This window comes from Camarhynchus parvulus, chromosome 20 (genome assembly GCF_901933205.1).
Source record: "Camarhynchus parvulus chromosome 20, STF_HiC, whole genome shotgun sequence".
NCBI classification, from domain to species: Eukaryota; Metazoa; Chordata; class Aves; order Passeriformes; family Thraupidae; genus Camarhynchus; species Camarhynchus parvulus.
In genome coordinates, this window is record NC_044590.1 from 11,792,222 (window position 1) to 11,813,368 (window position 21,147).

At 52.5% G+C, this 21,147-nt stretch overlaps 1 protein-coding gene across 2 annotated transcripts in view; it reads left to right on the top strand.

The window, feature by feature from the left end:
* The window catches only part of MYH7B (myosin heavy chain 7B), a 31,888-nt gene that overhangs the window by 9,447 nt on the left and 1,294 nt on the right, over window positions 1-21,147 (top strand). For both annotated transcript variants that reach the window (XM_030963205.1, XM_030963204.1), the window contains 27 exons: window positions 290-428; window positions 2,086-2,204; window positions 3,293-3,442; window positions 4,058-4,228; window positions 4,869-5,048; window positions 5,134-5,266; window positions 5,687-5,763; window positions 7,353-7,440; window positions 7,877-7,994; window positions 9,522-9,645; window positions 9,985-10,121; window positions 10,522-10,777; window positions 11,286-11,528; window positions 11,883-12,059; window positions 12,405-12,550; window positions 13,108-13,198; window positions 14,191-14,580; window positions 15,977-16,103; window positions 16,775-16,893; window positions 17,072-17,268; window positions 18,422-18,771; window positions 19,261-19,385; window positions 19,656-19,771; window positions 20,008-20,200; window positions 20,278-20,481; window positions 20,577-20,702; window positions 20,811-20,981. In XM_030963205.1, coding sequence (XP_030819065.1) covers window positions 290-428; window positions 2,086-2,204; window positions 3,293-3,442; window positions 4,058-4,228; window positions 4,869-5,048; window positions 5,134-5,266; window positions 5,687-5,763; window positions 7,353-7,440; window positions 7,877-7,994; window positions 9,522-9,645; window positions 9,985-10,121; window positions 10,522-10,777; window positions 11,286-11,528; window positions 11,883-12,059; window positions 12,405-12,550; window positions 13,108-13,198; window positions 14,191-14,580; window positions 15,977-16,103; window positions 16,775-16,893; window positions 17,072-17,268; window positions 18,422-18,771; window positions 19,261-19,385; window positions 19,656-19,771; window positions 20,008-20,200; window positions 20,278-20,481; window positions 20,577-20,702; window positions 20,811-20,981 — 4,467 coding nt within the window. The remainder of the gene's footprint in view (window positions 1-289; window positions 429-2,085; window positions 2,205-3,292; window positions 3,443-4,057; window positions 4,229-4,868; window positions 5,049-5,133; window positions 5,267-5,686; window positions 5,764-7,352; window positions 7,441-7,876; window positions 7,995-9,521; window positions 9,646-9,984; window positions 10,122-10,521; window positions 10,778-11,285; window positions 11,529-11,882; window positions 12,060-12,404; window positions 12,551-13,107; window positions 13,199-14,190; window positions 14,581-15,976; window positions 16,104-16,774; window positions 16,894-17,071; window positions 17,269-18,421; window positions 18,772-19,260; window positions 19,386-19,655; window positions 19,772-20,007; window positions 20,201-20,277; window positions 20,482-20,576; window positions 20,703-20,810; window positions 20,982-21,147) is intronic.

Below are 21,147 nucleotides of genomic sequence, written 5' to 3' on the forward strand. Positions count from 1 at the left end.
CCTGTCAGGGAGCTGTAGAGATCAGTCAGGTCTCCTCCTGAGCCCTCAGCTTGGAGAACCTCCTCCTTGTGGATGCTAGGCCAGTCCTTTGGCTTCCAAATGGGTCTTGTGGGAGCTGGAGCCACATTCAAACCCCGTGGACAGAATTCCTTGGTTAGGTGCCCATCAGAGAGGGCACCCTGCCCAGCCCCAGGACAGGGAGAGTACCTTAGGAGACAGTGGGAGAAGAACCAACCCTCACCTCAGCGTGGTAAATTTGTTCTGTCTGTACTGCTTTGTGTCTCCTCAGCATGCCATGGACATCCTGGGCTTCAGCAGCGATGAGAAATACGGCTCCTATAAAATAGTGGGGGCCATCATGCACTTTGGGAACATGAAATTCAAGCAAAAGCAGCGGGAAGAGCAGGCAGAGGCTGATGGCACTGAAAGTGAGTGGGGCTCTGGGCTCCAGTGCAGGAGCATCAGGGGGTGGGACAGTCAGGACAGACGGACACGAGAGATCTCTGCAGCCAGGGCTGGAACTTGGGGTTTATTGCAAAGGGCCTGGGGGCAGGGCCCTGCTGGGAGCTGCCAGCCACAGCCCAGAGCAGGCTGAGAGAGGGAGAGGTAAAGAGAGAGAAGGCAAGAGCGTGGTAAAGAGGATGAGAAAGCAAGGTTCTCATTACAATACCATAAATCTTCTTCTGTGTTGAATGTTCTGATTCTCACTACCCAATCTAGTACAATGTACAAATCCCACAGCATTTCCATACAGCCTATAAGAATCATTACATTACCATACTGTGTAACATTTTAAACCCTAAAAACTCCTCTTTGGGCCCCTTCTGCCAAGCTGTAGGGTCTGCTCTGACCCTTGGAGCTGTCTGCAAGCAGAGGGTGTTGTTCCATCAGAAGGGGATCACCTTCAGCTGGCCACGCCATTGTTTTCCAGTTGTTCAGTAACTGAGGTATCTCAAAGCTTGCTTTCATTTCAATCTCACTTCGAGTTTCCATATTCTCAAAACCTTTTGCCAGGCAATCATATTGATAAGGCTTTCCTGTTTCATCTTCCCCAACACTCCAGAGCTGCCCAGGCTGGGATAACTCCCCCTGCCTGGCCTGTGGAGGTCAGGGACCCTGATCCCCTGATCCCTCACTGACTTAGGCCCTGCTGGGGTGCACCAAGGGCTTGTCCTTAAGCAGGAATATTTGGAACAGTCTTTCTGCAAGGTGGTCTCATCTGCATCAGACTTGTCTCAGCAGCATCACAGGCTGTCGCAGCCCTGCTGGGCTTCATCTTGTGCAGTCTCCTCCTGCTCTTCACCTCCTGCCCTTCACTGCACAGCATTCCAGCCAGGCTGGGAGCAGGACCTGCTCAGCTCACAGCCTCCTGAAGAGCTGTTAGAGTAGGACACAAACACTGTCCAACACTTTCATTGCTCAGCAAAATCCAATGCAATTCACAGATCTAAGAACAGTCAGACTGCAGAGCAAACCTGAAGGGAGAGGGTGACTTTGCAGCACATGGGAGGGTGAGCAGGAGGAGCTCTAGCACTTACTTGGAAGGTTTCAACAGGGATCCAGCAGAAATGATCACCTGCATCAGTCTTTGTCATGTTAACATTCATGAAGGAAAAGTTTTCTGTGCCTCAGGAGTGGCAACACAGCCTTTAGCTGCTCCCTGGTAATGAATGAAGGTTTTGATATGGCAGTGATTGCCCTGCAGAGGTGATTTGCTAGCTATCTGCTATCAGGAGTTTATGAAAGACAATCACCTCTCTTCTGGCCAACTCAAATTCCTTGTGTGGAAATTCAAACCTCCACTGGAAAATGCATCGAGAATCCCAGATCAATAAGGCTAAAACCTGATAAGCACCTGATAAGGTGCAGCAGGCCTCCAGACAGTAACTTCTCAGTCAGGAGGTTCAAACTGTAAAGCATCATGGAGTATCCAAGATGGAAAATCACAACAGGCACTGGAGGAGGTGGAAAAAACAGTGTGGTTAGCACTGATCACCATAGGAGCAGGTCATTTTTAATTTTGGTTCCTTTCCCCCTTCCCAGACCCTCCTTGCAGGCCCCTCATGCCTTTGTGGTGCCTTGCAGGTGCTGACAAAGCTGCCTATCTCATGGGAATCAGCTCAGCTGACCTCATCAAGGGGCTGCTCCATCCTCGTGTGAAAGTGGGCAATGAGTACGTGACCAAAGGTCAGAACGTGGAGCAGGTGAGTGACAGGACAGCAGGACACGTGTCCCCTGCTCACAATGGGCTGTCACTGCTGCTTCAGTTGGGTGTAGGAGGAGACTCCAGAGCAGCAGGAGAAGGTGTATCCACAGTTCTTGGCTTTTAGGAACTGGGGAAGTGGGTGGCAGAGCTGGCTGATAGCTTTGCGCATTAACCAAGGCTGCAGATCCAGTGTGGTGTCTGAAATGTGGGTTGGATCCCAGCCAGAGCAGGTCCAGGTTCTGTGGATCTGCTTCAGAGACAGTCACACTCCTGTGAAGAGTTCAGCCCTGAAAATTAGAAAACTCTGAATATCTGAATACTCATCTGAGTTGATCTTGTAGAAGACTCAAATGGACCTTGTCAGATTCCAGCCACACCCCAACTGGGAGCCCAGACCTGGCCTGAATAGTGCAAGCCAGTCCTTGAGCACAGTTCAGGAGGACCTCAGGAGCTGGTGTCCTATCCAAAGTGGGCTGTAGGCTCTGGCCAGACACAAGGCTTCTGAAAATGTCACTTTAAACTGAATTGATATCCTAAAACCCTGGAGGCAAGATAGGCCAGGTAGGCAGGAACACACTTGTGAGGAATGCAAAACTAATTTTGGAGCTTGTGCTGTAACCACAAACTCCTTGGATGTGTCTGTTCATCCTTTGTATGCCAGGAGGAGCTCTCTGTCAGCCTGTGGCTCCTGCAGGAGCAGGGGGAAGCTCATTTGTGGTTTGGGCAGGGGTCTGAGGATGAGGGAAGAGATGAGAATCTTGACTCCATGTTTCAGAAGGCTGATTTATTATTTTATGATACATATTATATTAAAATTATACAAAAAAATAGAAGAAGATATTTCATCAGAAGGCTAGTAAGGAATAGAAAGGAATGGAATGATAATAAAATCTTGTGACTGACCAGACAGTCCGAGACAGCTGGACTGTGATTGGCCATTAATTAAAAAACAACCACATGAGACCAATCACAGATGCACCTGTTGCATTCCACAGCAGCAGATAACCATTGTTTACATTTAAGGAAAGGATTTTTCATAAAGCATGTGTGTGACACTCCCTGTGTGCTCTGGGCTTTGCCTTGCAGGTGCTGTACGCTGTGGGGGCCCTGGCCAAAGCCACCTACGACCGCATGTTCAAGTGGCTGGTGACCCGCATCAACAAGACCCTGGACACCAAGCTGGCCAGGCAGTTCTTCATTGGGGTGCTGGACATTGCAGGCTTTGAGATCTTTGATGTGAGTTCTGCAGGCCCCTGCAGTGGGTTCAGGGAGTGTTGTAAGGGTAGCTCAGTCCCCTGGGGTTTGAGCTCTAGCTCCTCTAAGAAGGTGCTGGCCTTGGTGAGAAAGGGGCTCTTGACTGGGTTGATGTATCTGGAGCAAGCAGGAATGATTTAACACTGCTGTGGGCACATCTCTAGTGATTGCTGGCTACCTACTGTGGTAGCCACACAGCTGGGCCTGGCAGGGATCACCCTTCAGAGCCAGGCAAAGCACAGGAGTGAATCCCTTCCTGTTGCTATAGGACACAAAATAACACGATGTGCACACACAGCTCTCCCAAGATAAAAAGAGCACTTTTCAATTTCTGACTGCAACATTTATAGATTTCCAAAAGTGACAGTGGATTGGAGCGTGACAGTGCCACTTTTCCAATGACACAACCAACAGTCCATCAAATTTCTCCTCCTCCATAAAAGAATGCAAAAGAATAAGTTATTTACATAAAGTATGTGAGAAAGTTCGTTACAAGAATGTAAACATCAGAAGACTTAGAAAAAACTTAAAAAATCAGGGCAACACCTTCTCTTCTGGAGCTCCTCCTTCTGACTCAGATCTGTTTTGTTCTTGCAGTTCAACAGCTTTGAGCAGCTGTGCATCAACTTCACCAATGAGAAACTGCAACAGTTCTTCAACCACCACATGTTTGTCCTGGAGCAGGAGGAATACAAGAAGGAAGGCATTGAATGGGTCTTCATTGACTTTGGCCTGGACCTGCAGGCCTGCATTGACCTGATTGAGAAGGTGGAGTGTGAGGCAGGGCATGGAAATGGTGCTGCTGGGGGATTTGTTTGCAAAGGCTGCAGCAGAGAGGTGCTCTGCTACCAAAATTTAATTATTCCCTCCCTGGTCAGTGGCTAGTGCCCAAAATTTTTTTTTCCCAGTACTTACATCTTAGACCATCCAGCCCCTTGAGACCTTTTCCACACAAATTTTGACTTTATGAAAACATGGAAATTCTGTTTCTACCCACTGGGGAGCTAGAAAACCTGGTGCAGCCTTTTCTTCCAGAGAGCAATCATCTCTTCCCCTTTTTTCCTACCCACTTACAGCCCATCAGTGCCTCTTGAGCAATCACTGATTCAGAGCAGCTTGTCGAAAATATTTCCACCATTGCATGAAGGAAACACTTTTTTATTTTTTTTGAAAAGGAGCAATCCTGGAGAGGATCCCTCCTTCTCAACAATTTGTTGAACTAGGGCAAACTCCCATGTCTTGCAGGCCTGGCCAGTCCTACATGGAGGTCAGGAATATGCCAGTGACAGCTTGGCCCCATGGCCAGTGTCTTGCACCTGGACTAGGATGGGATCTCCCAAGCATCCCTGTTTTGGGATGGGACGTGGCAACACTGAGCTCAGTCCTCTTTATCCCCCTCTCCCTGCAGCCCATGGGAATCCTGTCCATCCTGGAAGAGGAGTGCATGTTCCCCAAAGCCTCTGACATGACCTTCAAGTCCAAGCTCTACGACAACCACATCGGGAAGTCACCCAACTTCCAGAAGCCGCGGCCGGACAAGAAGCGCAAGTACGAGGCGCACTTTGAGGTGGTGCACTACGCTGGTGTGGTACGTCCCTGGCAGCTCCTCCCAGCCCCCACACCTTCCCCTGGGCAGGGACAGGGCTGGCCTGACCTTCCCTGTCCTGGGACAGGTGCCGTACAACATCGTGGGGTGGCTGGACAAGAACAAGGACCCCCTGAACGAGACAGTGGTGTCCGTCTTCCAGAAATCCCAGAACAAGCTCCTGGCCTCCCTCTATGAGAACTATGTGGGCTCTGCTTCAGGTGAGGAACCCTCTCACCCTGTTTTTTACCTCAGTCTCTCCTCTCCTCTCCTCTCCTCTCCTCTCCTCTCCTCTCCTCTCCTCTCCTCTCCTCTCCTCTCCTCTCCTCTCCTCTCCTCTCCTCTCCTCTCCTCTCCTCTCCTCTCCTCTCCTCTCCTCTCCTCTCCTCTCCTCTCCTCTCCTCTCCTCTCCTCTCCTCTCCTCTCCTCTCCTCTCCTCTCCTCTCCTCTCCTCTCCTCTCCTCTCCTCTCCTCTCCTCTCCTCTCCTCTCCTCTCCTCTCCTCTCATCTATGCCCAGCTCCTGGTGCAGCATCCCTGTCCCTGGCTGTGGGAATTTTAGGGTTGTTTGGGGGTGCCCCTGAGTCCTTCAAGGCAGGCAGATGTTTTGCTGATGTAAATAATCAATATTTTAACCCGACAGAGGAACCTCACAAGCCAGGGACCAAGGAGAAACGTAAGAAGGCAGCTTCTTTCCAAACAGTGTCACAGCTGCACAAGGTGAGAGCCAGCCCCCCATCCAGAGCCATGAGGGAAACCTGCCAAGGGTCCCAACAGCAGTCACACTTCCCTGCCAACACTCTTGGTTTCTTGCATTTCCTGGGGCCTGAGGGACCACCAGAGCTCCTGAGGGACCACCAGAGCTCCTGAGGGACCACCAGAGCTCCTGAGGGACCCCCACCAGACCAAAGCCCCCAGTTCCCTCTGATCCCTGGCCAAGAGGGCTGTGCCTGGCAGAGTCCCAGCCCTGTCCCCGTGCTGCAGGGCAGGACAGGAGGCTCCAGGCTGGCAGAGCTCCCTTCCCCTGGAGCTGGGCTCGTGCTGCTCCTGCCCTCGTGATGCTTGTGGCAGCTCCTCCACCTCTGAGAGAGAGGCAGTTAAGACTTGTAGTGATGTTTAGATAATTAATTCCATGAACATCACTTTAAGTCTGTGCTACTTCTCTCCTCGTTCCTGTCAGCTGGAAGGACAGAAGACAATGGAGGAGGATCTTGCAGGTGTCTGAGCAGGCAGCTCCCTGTGCTGGGGGCTGACCTGGCCCATCTGACAGCTCAGGATGTCACACAGCTCCAGCCCATGCTCACCACTGGAGTTACTGGGCCAACCCAGAGCTCAAACAACTGGAAGGCAGCACAGAGGGATGTGTCCTGCCATGGCAGCCTTGTGGTGACAGGGCAAAGGTCACAGCCCTGAGGCTGCCAGAGCTCCAGGAGTTTGGACAGCACTCCCAGGCATAGGCTGGGGTTGGTGGGGTGTCTGTTCAGGGCCTGGAGCTGGACTGGACAATCCCTGTGGATTCCTTCCAACTCAGGATATTCCATGATTCTTTGCCAAGGTGCTTGCAGAAGGCAGCTCTGTGGCAGAGCCCCTGTTGAGGGAGAAGTGTGACTTTCTTCCTTCTGGACAAGTCACAGGCCTTGGGGAAAGGTGTCTGTGGTGAGGAGTTGCCCCATGGTGATGTGGAGCTGTGGGAAGATGTTCTCTTCCCTGAGCTGGTCCTGGACAGGCTGACCCTGTACAAGCAGGGGAAGGCAGCTGGAAAGATGAGGGGTGGAGTTGCCTTGGAGAGAAAAGGAGGAGCAGCCTGGCAAAGCAGAACAGTGTCACAGCCAAAAGGGGTGAAGCACTGTGGAAGTGCAGGGAAATCCTGCATATCCTAACATTGTCTGCAGCCAGTGTGGACACCAGCACTGGAACTGCAGAGTGCTGAGCACAGAGCTCTGAACCAGGAATCTGCTCAGTCCCGTGTCCCTGGCTCTCCCCTGCAGCAAAACATCACCTACAAACACTTGGGGAGCATCTGGCATGCAAACTCCTGTAGCACAGCAAAACCTGCCAGTGCCACCTGGCCTGTGTGCCAGCCCAGCCCTCTCTGCCATGAGGACAGTGTCCCACCCTGGCAGGAGGCACTGACCCTGCCCCAGGTGGGGATGTCCCCTGCCAGGATAGCAGGAGGAAATGCCCTTTCTGCTGCCATAAGGGGCTCTCAGGGTCTGCTCCCTCCCTGCCTGTGGGGGAAAGGAGCTGGAGAGACAGAGAAGCATTGCAGGGAAGCAGAGCTGTCCCCTCACCCCGTGTCTGCCCTGCAGGAGAACCTCAACAAGCTGATGACCAACCTGCGCTCCACCCAGCCCCACTTCGTGCGCTGCATCATCCCCAACGAGACAAAGACCCCAGGTATGGGGCAGCTCAGGGGGCTGGGGACAGCCACGTCTGGGAACTGGCAGGGATCCTTGCACCTACCCTCTCCCCAGCCCTTTTCATGCTGCCACTGAGCCCTGACCCATCTCAGTGCTGAAACTGTGACCCACATCAATCTCCTCTGCTGGGGAGAATGAGCTCTGCCAGGCTCTCATTTTGGGTGTGCAGCCTGGCACTTGGCATGGATGCACACCCAAAATGGGGTGCACAGCAGGCAGGGATGAGTCTTCCAGGCTGAGTTCCACCATCCCAGGCTCAGGCTGCAGCACTGGTGCTCAGCACACACCTGCAGGACAGGCTGACACCCGTGTTCAAACCATGGGATGTTCCCAGCATTCAGACCTGGGCTGCAGCTGCATTTCCTCTGTCTTCTTGGGCTGAGCACATGCTCTGTCTGTGTCCTGCCCCACAGGAGCCATGGATTCCTTCCTGGTGCTGCACCAGCTGCGCTGCAATGGAGTCCTGGAAGGGATCCGCATCTGCCGCAAGGGCTTCCCCAACAGGATCCTCTACGCAGAGTTCAAGCAGCGGTAACGCCCTCCTCTTCCTCACCCGGCACATGTTTCCAGGGCAGCCAGACTTGTCCTGGCTCCATCCTGCTCCCCAGCTTGTGCAGAGCTGCTCTGAACCCCCACTGCCTGCCCAGTTTGGGATAGCTCTGCTGCTGGCTCTGGGGTGCCAGGCATGGAGGGTTTGGGGTGGGATCTGGGTGTTTGAGGTGCTGCTGCAGGGGGAAGGTGGCAAGGCTCATGTCACTCTTGTGCTGAGAATGACACAGGAATTGGCAGGAGGCAGGATTGTAGAAAGAGTGTCTTGGTTTGGGAAGACAGGAGTCTGCTAAGGAAGGCAGGAGCCTCCCCTGAAATGGAGAATGTAAACCCTCCCCACCCCTCTGAATTGCTATAAATTTTAAATTAAGGCACTCTCAGGCAAAAAAATATGGGAGCAGGAAGTAACAGTTCTTTAATAGGGAAGAAAAAAATAAAAGGATAAAATAAACAATGCAGTACAGTAGAAAAACACTGCCAGAGTCAGAACCCAACATGACACCCTGTGGGTCAGGGTGCTGGCAGCAGTCCCATTGGAATTGTGGCTCAACCCTCCTGCAGTGTCGGGGGTGGTTCTGTTGGAGCAAGGGGATCCTGTAGAGCAGGATGTGTTCTTCCTCTGAAGATCCAGTGGCAGAGGCAGCTGCTGTTCCTCTGGGGAATCCAGTGGAGAAGCTGTGCTTGGTGTCCCAGAACCTCTGGATTATATCTGGGTAGCAATGCTTGGCTCCTCCCTCTGGGCTCCCAGTGGGATGCTGTAGTTCTTATCAGTCATGCACTGACATTCAATAGTCTGTTATCAGCAGGTGTCCTCTCCCGAGGGAGGAGTGGGTGTGGTCACTCAAAGAGAGAGATAAGGCAAACTGCCCACTTGATAAAAGATAATCTGCCATACAGAGGGTAACAGAAAACATCTTGCCTTGCAGTCTGGAACAAAGAGCAAAGAAGGTTTTATTCAAGAGAATTGCACAGTTTTTATAGAGTGATACAATAGATTTTATTTGATTGGCTAACTAATAAAAACATGTTCACACACTGTTTTTGAGAAGAACAGACAGACAAAGTAGAAAAACACCACCTGCAGATTGTTTATACTTAGCAAGTCATCCCATCTTTACAACTTCCTAAAAATTCTCACAAGCTGCTGTGAGAAACACTTGCTGTTTCTCTCTCTCTGTCCCATGGCATCCACAGACTCAGGCTTTTCTGATCCTGGCTCAGATTTCTCTCTGCCCTTGGGATGGATCCTCAGGGTTCTCACCTTAGGGTCCCATCCATGCTGCCTAATGAGGGCAGTGGCCTCCTGGCACAGTCTCCCTGATGTTCAGGGACTAAAATCTGCCAGGGTTCCCTGGTGCTTGCAGTCCTGTGCCCTGGAGCAGCTGGTTCACACCCAGCTCCAGCCTGTGGTGCAGCCCCATGGCCCCAGTGGGCACTGGCATGCCTGGGGCTCTGGGGTGAGCTGGTGCTGCAGTCCTCTTGCATGGCCTCCCTCTGCTTTCCCCACAGCTACCGTATCCTCAATCCAGCAGCCATTCCAGAAGACAAGTTTGTGGACAGCAGGAAGGCCACAGAGAAGCTGCTGAGCTCCCTGGAACTGGACCATGCACAGTACAAGTTTGGTCACACCAAGGTGAGAGAGGGCAGCTGATCCTTGGCAGGGAGGTTTCCCCTGCTGTTGCTCTCTGTGCTTGGCCACAGCCCTGCTGCAGCCCTGCACTCTGCAGGGTCTGTGTGGCCCTGGAAGGGACTCAGCAGGGCAGAGGAAGAGAAAGAGCAGCTCTGAGCAGGTCACTGCTGCTTGACCTCGTCCCCCCAAACATCATCTTGTCCCTGCTGGGGAGCATGATGTGCTCAGGGCAGGTCTGGTTCCTTGTGCCATGTGTGGGGGCAGCTCCATGTTTCCCTGGCAGGCTGTGTTACCCCTGAGCCCTCTGTCCTTCTGCTGGTGACTGCACTCTGTTGCCCACAGGTGTTTTTCAAGGCTGGTTTGCTGGGCTTGCTGGAGGAGATGCGAGATGAGCGTCTGGCCAAGGTGCTGACAATGCTCCAGGCCAGGATCCGTGGGTTCCTCATGCGTGTGGAGTATCAGAAGATCATCAGCAGGAGGTAGATGGGGGCAAAAGGCAGAACTTTGTGTCTCCTTGTCTTTTCTGCCCGTGTCCATGGGTTTGACCTGTGGGGTTTGCCTGTGTCTGGCAGTGATTGGTCCTGAGGGATATAGACAAACCTGGAAGAGGTCTGGCATGCCCTGGTAGGGAGGATCTAGGTGTGGGGAGCCTCTGGTTTGTGCTGGAAGATTCAGAGGGAGGCAGAGTGAGGAGAGCTGAGATGCAGAGCACCCCACCCAGCCCAGCAGGGCCAGGACAGTGTGCAGACAGTGTCCCATTCAGTCACCACTCTGCATTTGCCCAGCTGGTGGAGAATGGAGCCGTATCCAGGCCTGCAGAAGCCGGGATGGGACATGGGCAATGTCCACCCCTGATGATGCTGTGCTTGTATTCCCCAGGGAAGCCCTCTACACCATCCAGTGGAACATCCGCGCCTTCAACGCTGTCAAGAACTGGTCCTGGATGAAGCTGTTCTTCAAGATCAAGCCTTTACTCAAGTCTGCTCAGACTGAGAAGGAGATGTCAAACCTGAAGGAGGAATTCCAGAAGCTGAAGGAGGCTCTGGAGAAGTCTGAGGCTAAGAGGAAGGAGCTGGAAGAGAAGCAAGTCTCCATGATCCAGGAGAAGCACGACCTGGCTCTGCAGCTGCAGGCAGTGAGTGCCTCACCCTCTCTCTGGGGGTGTTAAGACAGTGCAGGACCCATGGGTAGAAGAAGGAGCAGAATATCCTAGAACCCTCCTTCAGCCTCTTGCAGTTCTGAAGCTCCCTCGTTGTCACAATCTGTCTGAAACACATCCTAAGACTGCAGACCTGAAGTACCATCACATGCCGGGGCTGTCACAGGGATTTGTGATCCCCTGGCTCTAGGAAGGGTGCTCTCCTCACAGGGGAGTGGGATGGGATGGCAGTGTTTGTTGCCAAATTTTGTGCTGTTTTTTTAAATTTTTTGTCTTTCCTCTGGAAAGACTGAGCTGCTCTTTGGCCCTGGTTAGTGTGAGTGGTTGAACCTTGATGACAGGCAGTGACTGGAGCTGTACTTTTTGTACACCTGAGCACCTCGGGCTTGCCCTGCCCCTTCCACAAGGAGAAGGGCAGGACAGCAGGGCTGAGAGCAGAGTGCTGGGGCAGGGGGTGAGCACTGCTCTCCTGTGCCTCTCCCAGGAGCAGGACAACCTGGCAGATGCAGAGGAGCGCTGTGACCTGCTCATTAAGTCCAAGATCCAGCTGGAGGCCAAGGTGAAGGAGCTGCTGGAGCGTGTGGAGGATGAGGAGGAGATGACCTCCGAGCTCACCGCCAAGAAACGCAAGCTGGAGGATGAGTGTGCAGAGCTGAAGAAGGACATTGATGACCTGGAGATCACCCTGGCCAAGGTGGAGAAGGAGAAACACGCCACAGAGAACAAGGTAACCAAGCTCCCTGCAGGGTCCAGCCTGTGGGGATGCCAGAGGAACGTCTGGGATAAGGCTGCTGGTGTGGGGAAACTGGGGCAGGGCAGAGGAAAAGGGGAATGTGAGAGTGTCCTGCCTCATTTCCCAGAGGGCTGTGGACAAATGGTTCTGCGCTGTGGCAAGTGATCTGAGGCATGGAAAACCCACCTGGTGGGGCCAGCCTGGCCAAGGGGACAGGGGCTGGCTGCTGGTGGGGAGCAGAGCTGCTGTCCCATGGATGGACTCCTGCCTTGCAAGGGTCAGGCTGCTGGAGTAGCTTTGCACCCCCTCCCTCTGAGATGCTCTCTACTTTTGTCCTCACTGATGCAGGTTAAAAACCTGATTGAGGAGATGGCTGGTCTGGAGGAGATCATTGCCAAGCTGACAAAGGAGAAGAAAGCCCTGCAGGAGGCCCATCAGCAGGCCCTGGATGACCTGCAGGCTGAGGAGGACAAGGTCAACACATTGACCAAAGCCAAGGTCAAACTGGAGCAGCAAGTGGATGATGTGAGTCACAGGCCACTGAGGTAAAGCAAGAGAGGTTTGAGTCACATCTCCAGGAGAGCCCAAAGGCTGTCCCTGAGTGGGATCTGGAGTGTAGGATCATTATCAGATCCCCCTTTAATATGGCCAGTTGATGAATAATCCCATTGACAAACTACCCCCAAAACAAGAGGTGGTGTAGAGCACCTCATGGAGAGCGGTCCTGGGCTGAGGGAGTGGGACTGGAGACCAGCTGGAAACACCTCTGGCCTCCAGGGGATTGGTGAAGTTCCCACAGCAGTGGGCATGGGTAAGGGGGGGCTACAGAGGGTCCTTTCCCTCCTTACCCCACCTCCCTTGCTTCTCCAGCTGGAAAGTTCTCTTGAGCAAGAAAAGAAGGTCCGCATGGACCTGGAGAGAGCCAAGAGGAAGCTTGAAGGAGACCTGAAGCTGTCACAAGAGTCTGTAATGGATCTGGAGAATGACAAGCAGCAGCTGGATGAGAAGCTCAAGAAGTGAGTGTGTGACACGTGCCTGGGCTCTGGGCACCTCTAAACCAGCAGATACAGTGTGGTCTCTGTGGGGGTGGCTGGGCTGTGGCTGTGTGATCCTCCTCTGGGCACTGCTGTGTGACCAGCCCAGACACAGTGAGGGCTTGGTTGTCCTGGGCACTTTGCAGAGAGGCTGAGGAGCTTGTGGCAGGCTGATAGACCAGGGCTCACAGACCTTCCTTTGTCCATGGGGCTGGAGAAGAGGGACCTGCCTGGCAGGATCCAGCACCCTGCTGGGCCTCAGCTGCATGTACAGACTTCAGTCATGTCCCATTCTCACTGGGGAACTGGACAACACCTTGGGACCTCAGAGGGAAGCCCTCAGAGCCAGTTGTCTGCCAATTTGGCTACTTGAGCCCTTCCTGTGAGCCTTCCATGAGCTGCTGCTTATCCCTGCAGCCCCTTTCCATTGTGGGCTTGTTCATCCTCTGGCCTGGGTGTAAGAGAGCAGGGAAATTTAAGAGCCAGAAGGACTTGTCAGGACAGTGTCTGATCAGAGGCTCTGTCTTCTGTCTGTACAGGAAAGACTTTGAGATGAGTCAGCTGAACTCAAGGATTGAAGATGGGCAAGTGATGGAGGCCCAGCTGCAGAAGAAGATCAAGGAGGTCCAGGTATGGTGGGAAGAACTGTTCTTACATCCTGGGAGTCCAGAATGTCCATTAGATGTGATGTGCAGGGGAATCTGCATGAGCCAGTCCCTCTCTGAGCACAGGGGCATCTCCCTAGAAAGAGCTGGCATGGGTAGCAGGAGCCAAGCCCTCTGCCAAAACATGGTGGGTTGAAAATTAAAGAACGAGCTATTGAGGTGAACACTATCACCAGCCTGAGGAACAGCTTCCAGGATGTACTTCTTTGTCCAAAATAAAACCTTTAATCCAGTAACCAAGCTCTGAAAATCCAAATCTAGGTCACTGAGCTTCTTCCTATCAGAGACATGTCCCCACAATCATGAAAGTTCCCATGAAAAGAAGCTATTGCCAGCTGGATCCTGATGGCAGGGACAGAGGAGAGCAGGAGCTCCAAACACGCTACCAAGGAGCACCTGCCTCCCAAAACAGCCCAAGACTGGTGGCTTTTTGCCTCCCATCATCATCAGAGATGCTGCTCCACGGGGGAGAGCAGAGATGCTGTATAGGAATGTGGAGTGACAAAACTATCCTTTGTCTCCTAAAAAAGGAAAAAGCCCAGATTAGGCAGATTTTTTATGTAATCTCCTCAATTAGGTAAACAGACACCTCATAGGACCTGGGGAACTTCAAACTTAAGGATAGCCAATTGGACAGAAGCCAAAAAGTCCTGCCTGAGCAATTTACTAGAAAAAGATGAGAACAAAGAAACTAATCGCTTTTGTGGGGTGCAAGAACCTCTTGCACCTGGCTCAGTTTTTCTCTTTAAAGAGTTTTGTTATTTTGCCTTTTATTAAAACTTTTCTGTTTCCAACACTACCACAGAACCATGTTATGCCCTCTAAGGTAGCTGAGCTATCTCGGGTGTGATATAAATCTCCAAGAGCTTATGAGACCTGGCTCGAGGAGACCATATATATCAGTGCTGGAGCTTCACCCAGATCTTGGAGCAGCTGCCCTTTCCTGTGTATGTGCAGGCACGTGTGGAGGAGCTGGAGGAGGAGCTGGAGGCCGAGCGAGCCGCCAGGGCCAAGGTGGAGAAGCAGCGGGCGGAGGCGTCGCGGGAGCTGGAGGAGCTGAGCGAGCGGCTGGAGGAGGCGGGAGGCAGCACGGCCACACAGCTGGAGCTCAGCAAGAAGAGGGAGGCCGAGTTCCTGAAGCTGAGGAGGGACCTGGAGGAGGCCACGCTGCAGCACGAGGCCACGGCGGCCGCGCTGAGGAAGAAGCACGCGGACAGCGTGGCCGAGCTGGGCGAGCGCATCGACGGCCTGCAGCGCGTCAAGCAGAAACTGGAGAAGGAGAAGAGCGAGATGAAGATGGAGATTGATGACCTCTCCTCCAACGTTGAGTACATCACCAAGAGCAAGGTGGGTCCTTGTGGAAAACGCCAATCACTTGGTTTTAAAATTTTAAAAATTTAATAGTAATAAAATGGTTATAAAAATAGTAATTTAATTAGAGTAATAAAAATTTTGGACAATTTGGATTAGGACAATTTGAGACAATAGAAACAAAGAGTTATAGACAGTCCAGGTACCTTTTTCTGGGCAACATAAGCCCAAAAAAAGACCCATATTAACAGAGGATTAACCCTTAAAAACAATAACCTGTAGCATATTCATACACCTCATACATGATGCATAAATTCCATTCAAACACAGGATTCTCTCCGGTCATCGTCAACTTCTTCCTCTGAATCCTAACTCGGCTGAGCGAGGCAGGAAGAAGTTCGTTTCTTCTAATAATGGGGCAATAAATTCTCTTTCTCTGAAAGATTTAGGTGTCCTGTGGCTGCTATCTCAGTGTGAGTCCTTTCTTTAGGAAAAAAGTATCCTACATAGCATAGTTTCTATTTTAACCTTATGTCATAACCTAAAACTATATTTAACACACTACTTAAGAAAATTAATACAGCATAACTTTCTAACACATATAATATTCATTTTAATATTTGCAAAAAGCCAATCATAAAATAGGCATTTTTCACAGTCCTGGTTCTCCATGGGGCTGATTGGTCTTTCCTGTGGACATCAGTGCAGCTGGGTGCTGTGGCGATGTGACTCAGGGATCCTAGGATGAGGGAAGAGATGAGAATCTTGACTCCATGTTTCAGAAGGCTGATCTGTTATTTTATTATATATATTATATTAAAAGAAAATGATTTATTAAACTATACTAAAAGAATAGAAGAAAGGATTTCATCAGAAGGCTTGAAAGGAATAGAAAAGAATGATAACAAAAGCCCGTGACTCTCAGAGAGTCCGAGCCAGCTGACTGTGATTGGCCATTAATTAGAAACAACCAACATGGACCAATCAAAGATCCACCTGTTGCATTCCACAGCAGCAGATAATTATTGTTTACATTTAGTTTCTGAGGCCTCTCAGCTTCTCAGGAGAAAAAATCCTAGCAAAAGGATTTTTCATAAGATATGTCTGTGACAGGGTGCAGTGTGACCAGCACAGCCATGTCCATAGGGTGGTGTCACTTTGCCATGACCAAGTCCTGTTTGACCTGTAGCTTGTCCCTGTGTCACTACAGGATGCTTTACTTGTCCTAGTCAAGTCTGGAGGCTCTGGGAAGGCATTTCCTGGGCAGCTTGACTGCAGAGAGCCACTGTTAGCTTGGCAGCGAGCTCTGGCAGGCTCCTGCTCTCTGCCTTGTGTGCCCATAGGATCCACCTGGCAGGGCAGGGTATCCTAGGGTGGGAGATGGTGCTCTGTGCAGAGCTGAGCTCAGCCAGGCTGTGCTTGGTGCCTGCAGGCCAACGCTGAGAAGCTGTGCCGCACCTACGAGGACCAGCTGAACGAGGCCAAGGCCAGAGTGGACGAGCTGCAGCGGCAGCTGACGGACGTGAACGCACAGCGGGGCCGGCTGCAGACCGAGAACGGTGCGTGGGCACAAACCAGGGGCACCCAGCTGCCTCAGAGTGCTCTGACCTGGCTGTGAGTGGGGTTCAGCCAGGCAGGCTGTCCTCTGTGACCGTGTTCACAGGGGTCCAAGGATGAGGGAAGAGACGAGGATCTGACTCCATGTCTCAGAAGGCTGATTTATTATTTTATGATATATATTATATTAAAACTATACTAAAAGAATAGAAGAAAGGATTTCATCAGAAGGCTAGCTGAGAATAGAAAAAGAAGGAATGATAACAAAAGCTTGTGGCTCAGACTCTGTCCAAGCCAGCTGACTGTGATTGGCCATTAATTAGAAACAACTGCGTGAGACCAATCACAGATCCACCTGTTGCACTCCACAGCAGCAGATAACCATTGTTTACATTTTGTTCCTGGGGCCTCTCAGCTTCTCAGGAGGAAAAATCCTAAGGAGATGTTTTTCATAAAAAATGTCTGTGACAGTCCTCCTCCTCCCGTGGAGGGAAAAACTAGGTGTGCCTCAGGAGGGATTCCTCGCTGGTATCCTTTGCCTTTAACTGGTTGCACCTCTGCCCATGTCCTTGGTTGGGACAGCTGGAGGTCAGAGGCTCTGCGGGAGTGTGGGCTAGTGCAGATTGCAGCCCTGCAGCCCTGAAATAGCTGTTTTGGCTGTGTTTGAACCCAGGGGAGCTTACCCGGCTGCTGGAGGAGAAGGAGTCCTTCATCAACCAGCTGAGCCGCGGCAAGGTCTCCTTCACACAGAGCATTGAGGAACTCAAGAGGCAGCTGGAGGAAGAGACCAAGGTGAGGTTTCAGATCATGGCTGGTCTCTGAGTGACACTGTGGGGGAGGTGGGTCATACCCTGCACACAGGGCAGCTCTTCACCTGGGAGGAACAGAAGTTCCCTGCTGCTGCTCCCAGTCCTGGTGCCGTGGACAGTGTCCTGGAGCCCGGAGTCAGCTGCTGCTCTCTCTTCCTCAGGGCAAGAATGCCCTGGCCCACGCCCTGCAGGCCTCCCGGCACGACTGTGACCTGCTGCGGGAGCAGTACGAGGAGGAGGGCGAGGCCAAGAGCGAGCTCCAGAGGAACTTGTCCAAAGCCAATGCTGAGGTGGCCCAGTGGAGAACCAAGTACGAGACTGATGCCATCCAGAGGACTGAGGAGCTGGAGGAAGCCAAGTAAGTCCCATGGCACAAGTCGGGTCCTTTTAGGTGGTGACTTTCTGTTCAGCAGTGGGGCTCTCCCAGACCTGGGGTGACACAGCACGCTCCTGCCTATTGTAAAATTAGAATTAGGGCACCCCTGACGAAGGAAGAGAAAATTATGCATTTGACTCTATGTTTTTAGAAGGTTAATTTATTACTTTATTATACCATATTATTCTCTATTACATTACATTACATCTAAACTGAATCTGCTAAGTACTCAACTCTATTTTACTGCGCAGCATCTCGTGACTGTCAGCTGACAGTCCCAACACATGCACACATATGTGGTGTTTGTGAGGTCGCTAGGATGAGGTGAGAGATGAGAATCTGACTCCATGTTCTCAGCAGGCTGATTTATTATTTTATTATATTATATATATAATTATATATATTATGATAATATAACATAACATAATATAATATAACATAACATAATATAATATAATAATAAATATTTCATATATTATATATGTATAATATATTATAATATATATTATATTATATTATATTATATTATATTATATTATATTATATTATATTATATTATATTATATTATATTATATTATATTATATTATATTATGCTATACTAAAACTATACTAAAGAAAGAGAAAGGATAGATCAGAAGGCTTAACAAGAATGAATAATAAAAACTCATCACTCCTCAGAGCCTTGACACAGCTGGACCATGATTGCTCATTAAATTAAAACAATTCACATGCTAGATAAACAATCTCCAGATCACATTCCAAAGCAGCAAAACATGGAGGAGCTGAGGCTTCTCATTTTCCCAGGAGAAGAAATCCTGGCAAAGGGATTTTTCAGAAAATATGACAGTGACAGACTTGGATTTAATTGGTCAGTGAATTAAAACACTTACACTAGAATCTAATTACTAATTCCCTTCAGGTAAACAATCTTTCACAATGCACAGGCACGGCAAATGAGATAAGAACTGTTTTTCTTTTCTCTGAGCTTCAGAGAATATGAATCTCAGAATATCTTTGGGGAGTTGTGCCTTGCGTTTCTCTGTGAGGAGAAATGTGGCGACTCCTGCGTGGATCAGAGGCCGTGGGGCGGGGTGTCAGTGGGGCAGGAGCGCTCACCCCGGTGCCGTGGGCAGGAAGAAGTTGGCCACGCGGCTGCAGGAGGCAGAGGAGGCCGTGGAGGCCGCCCACGCCAAGTGCTCCTCGCTGGAGAAGACCAAGCACCGGCTGCAGACCGAGATCGAGGACCTGTCGGTGGAGCTGGAGCGCGCCAACTCGGCCTGCGCCGCCCTGGACAAGAAGCAGAGGAACTTCGACAGGATCCTGGCAGAGTGGAGGCAGAAGCACGAGGAGAGCCAGGTGGAGCTGGAGGCGTCGCAGAAGGAGGCGCGCAGCCTGAGCACGGAGCTCTTCAAGCTCAAGAACGCCTACGAGGAGTCCCTGGACAACCTGGAGACCCTTAAGAGGGAGAACAAGAACCTGCAGGGTAGGACTGGGCTCAGGCACTCCCCTGGGGCTCTGCCCAGGCTCCTGCTCCTGCCCTGTCCTCAGACATCTGGGACTGGGTCCCTTGTTGGCCAGGAGAGGCCTTGCTGCTCAGCCCATCCCCTGCAGGGATGCAGCAGCCCTGCTGGGATGCCAGCCTGTGTCCTGCCCTCGGGCTGGGCACACTCTGGGAGGACTGGCAGAGCCACTTGGCTCCTGTCCCCAGATGGCTCCTGTTCCCAAATGGTGTTGCCAAGTGCCACGATGCTGCCTTGGGGGTGTTGCTGTTGGACAAACAGGTCTCCCCAGGTCCTTAATGCCTCTTCTATGCTCTCTCCCAGACTGCAGAAATGTTCCCAAGCACAGCCTTGGCTGCTCTTTGAGGGTCTGAGGGACATCAGCTGAGTCTGGGCAGGGGGATGGGGATGTCATTTGCACAGGGCTGGTCCCACAAACTCCTTCCTGACCAAACTCCTTCTGTCCCTGGCAGAGGAAATTGCTGATTTGACTGACCAGATCAGTCTGGGTGGCAAAACCATCCATGAGCTGGAGAAAGTGAAGAAAGTGCTGGAGAGCGAGAAGAGCGATATCCAGGCAGCTCTGGAGGAGGCTGAGGTGAGTCCTTGTTTCCCATATGTTCCTGCTGCCTCCAGGAGCCACTGGCCCAGCCTGCAGCTCTGGTTGTATGGGGTGACAGTCCTGAGCCAGGCTGTGACCCCTGGCAATCCCATTCATGGGGGTCCTGCAACCACTGCAGGCCCTGGAGTGGCTCCACCTGCTCTGCCCCTCATGGCAATGGGCTGGGGGACAAAGCCAGGGTGGGATGGGTGGCCAGGGGAGCCCCCTTCCCAGGAACCACCTTTCCCATGGCTGAGCTGTCTCTAGGGAGCCCTGGAGCATGAGGAGAGCAAGACCCTGCGCATCCAGCTGGAGCTGAACCAGATCAAGGCTGACATGGACAGGAAGCTGGCAGAGAAGGATGAGGAGTTTGAGAACCTGAGGTGTGTGGGGTGACAGGACAGACTGGGATGTTTCTGCAGGGGCAGAGCTGGCACCGTGGCCCTGGCAGGGCTGGGTGTCCCCAGGGGACGTGGCTGTAGGGGCAGAGCTGGCACTGTGAGCCTGGCAGGGCTGGGTGTCTCCAGGGGATGTGGCTGCAGGGGCAGAGCTGGCACTGTGGCCCTGGCAGGGCTGGGTGTCCCCAGGGGATGTGGCTAATGCGTGGCCTGTCCTGCAGGCGGAACCACCAGCGCGCCATGGACTCCATGCAGGCCTCGCTGGACGCAGAGGCCCGGGCCAAGAACGAGGCTGTGCGGCTGAGGAAGAAGATGGAGGGGGACCTGAACGAGATGGAGATCCAGCTGAACCACGCCAACCGTCAGGCTGCCGAGTTCCAGAAGCTGGGCCGCCAGCTCCAGGCCCAGATCAAGGTTGGGACAGACTCGGTGCCGTCCCTGCTGCCAGCCCGGCTCCTGGCTGTCCCCAGTGACCCCACGCTGCCCCACAGGACCTGCAGATGGAGCTGGATGACACCCAGCGCCACAATGATGACCTGAAGGAGCAGGTGGGGGCCCTGGAGCGCCGTAGCAACCTGCTGCTGGCAGAGGTGGAGGAGCTGCGGGCAGCGCTGGAGCAGGCCGAGAGGAGCAGGAAGCTGGCAGAGCAGGAGCTGCTGGAGAGCACCGAGAGGGTCACCCTGCTCCACTCCCAGGTGAGGCACTGCCAAGCCCCCTGTCTGCACTGGTGAGTCTGTCCAGCCATGGTGAGTGACCAGCCCTGGTCATACTGAACCTGCTGTGTGTGCAGAACATGGGTCTGATCAACCAGAAGAAGAAGCTGGAGGCAGATGTCTCCCAGCTGAGCGGCGAGGTGGAGGATGCGGTGCAGGAGTGTCGCAACGCCGAGGAGAAGGCAAAGAAAGCCATCACGGATGTAAGAGAGGGGTGGGGAGTGCTGTGTGGGTCTCACACCTCCACTGGGCCCTGGTCTGGCAGGGCTGCCTGGCCTTGAGGTGATGTCCCCCTGGTCTTGGCCTCGCAGGCTGCCATGATGGCAGAGGAGCTGAAGAAGGAGCAGGACACAAGCGCACACCTGGAGCGCATGAAGAAGAACATGGAGCAGACCATCAAGGACCTGCAGATGCGCCTGGACGAGGCAGAGCAGATTGCCCTCAAGGGAGGCAAGAAGCAGATCCAGAAGCTGGAGGCCAGGGTGAGAGAAGGGGCAGATCGCTGGCTGTGATCTTCAGGAGCCAACTCCTGGGGCTGCCCCAGTCGCTGTGGCAGCAGACTCTGCCCATCCTTCTGAGGACAGGTGGTGGCTCTGGGGGACCAGGGGACAGTCCCCAAGGCCCTGCCATGCTGGGCCTTGCTCAGGA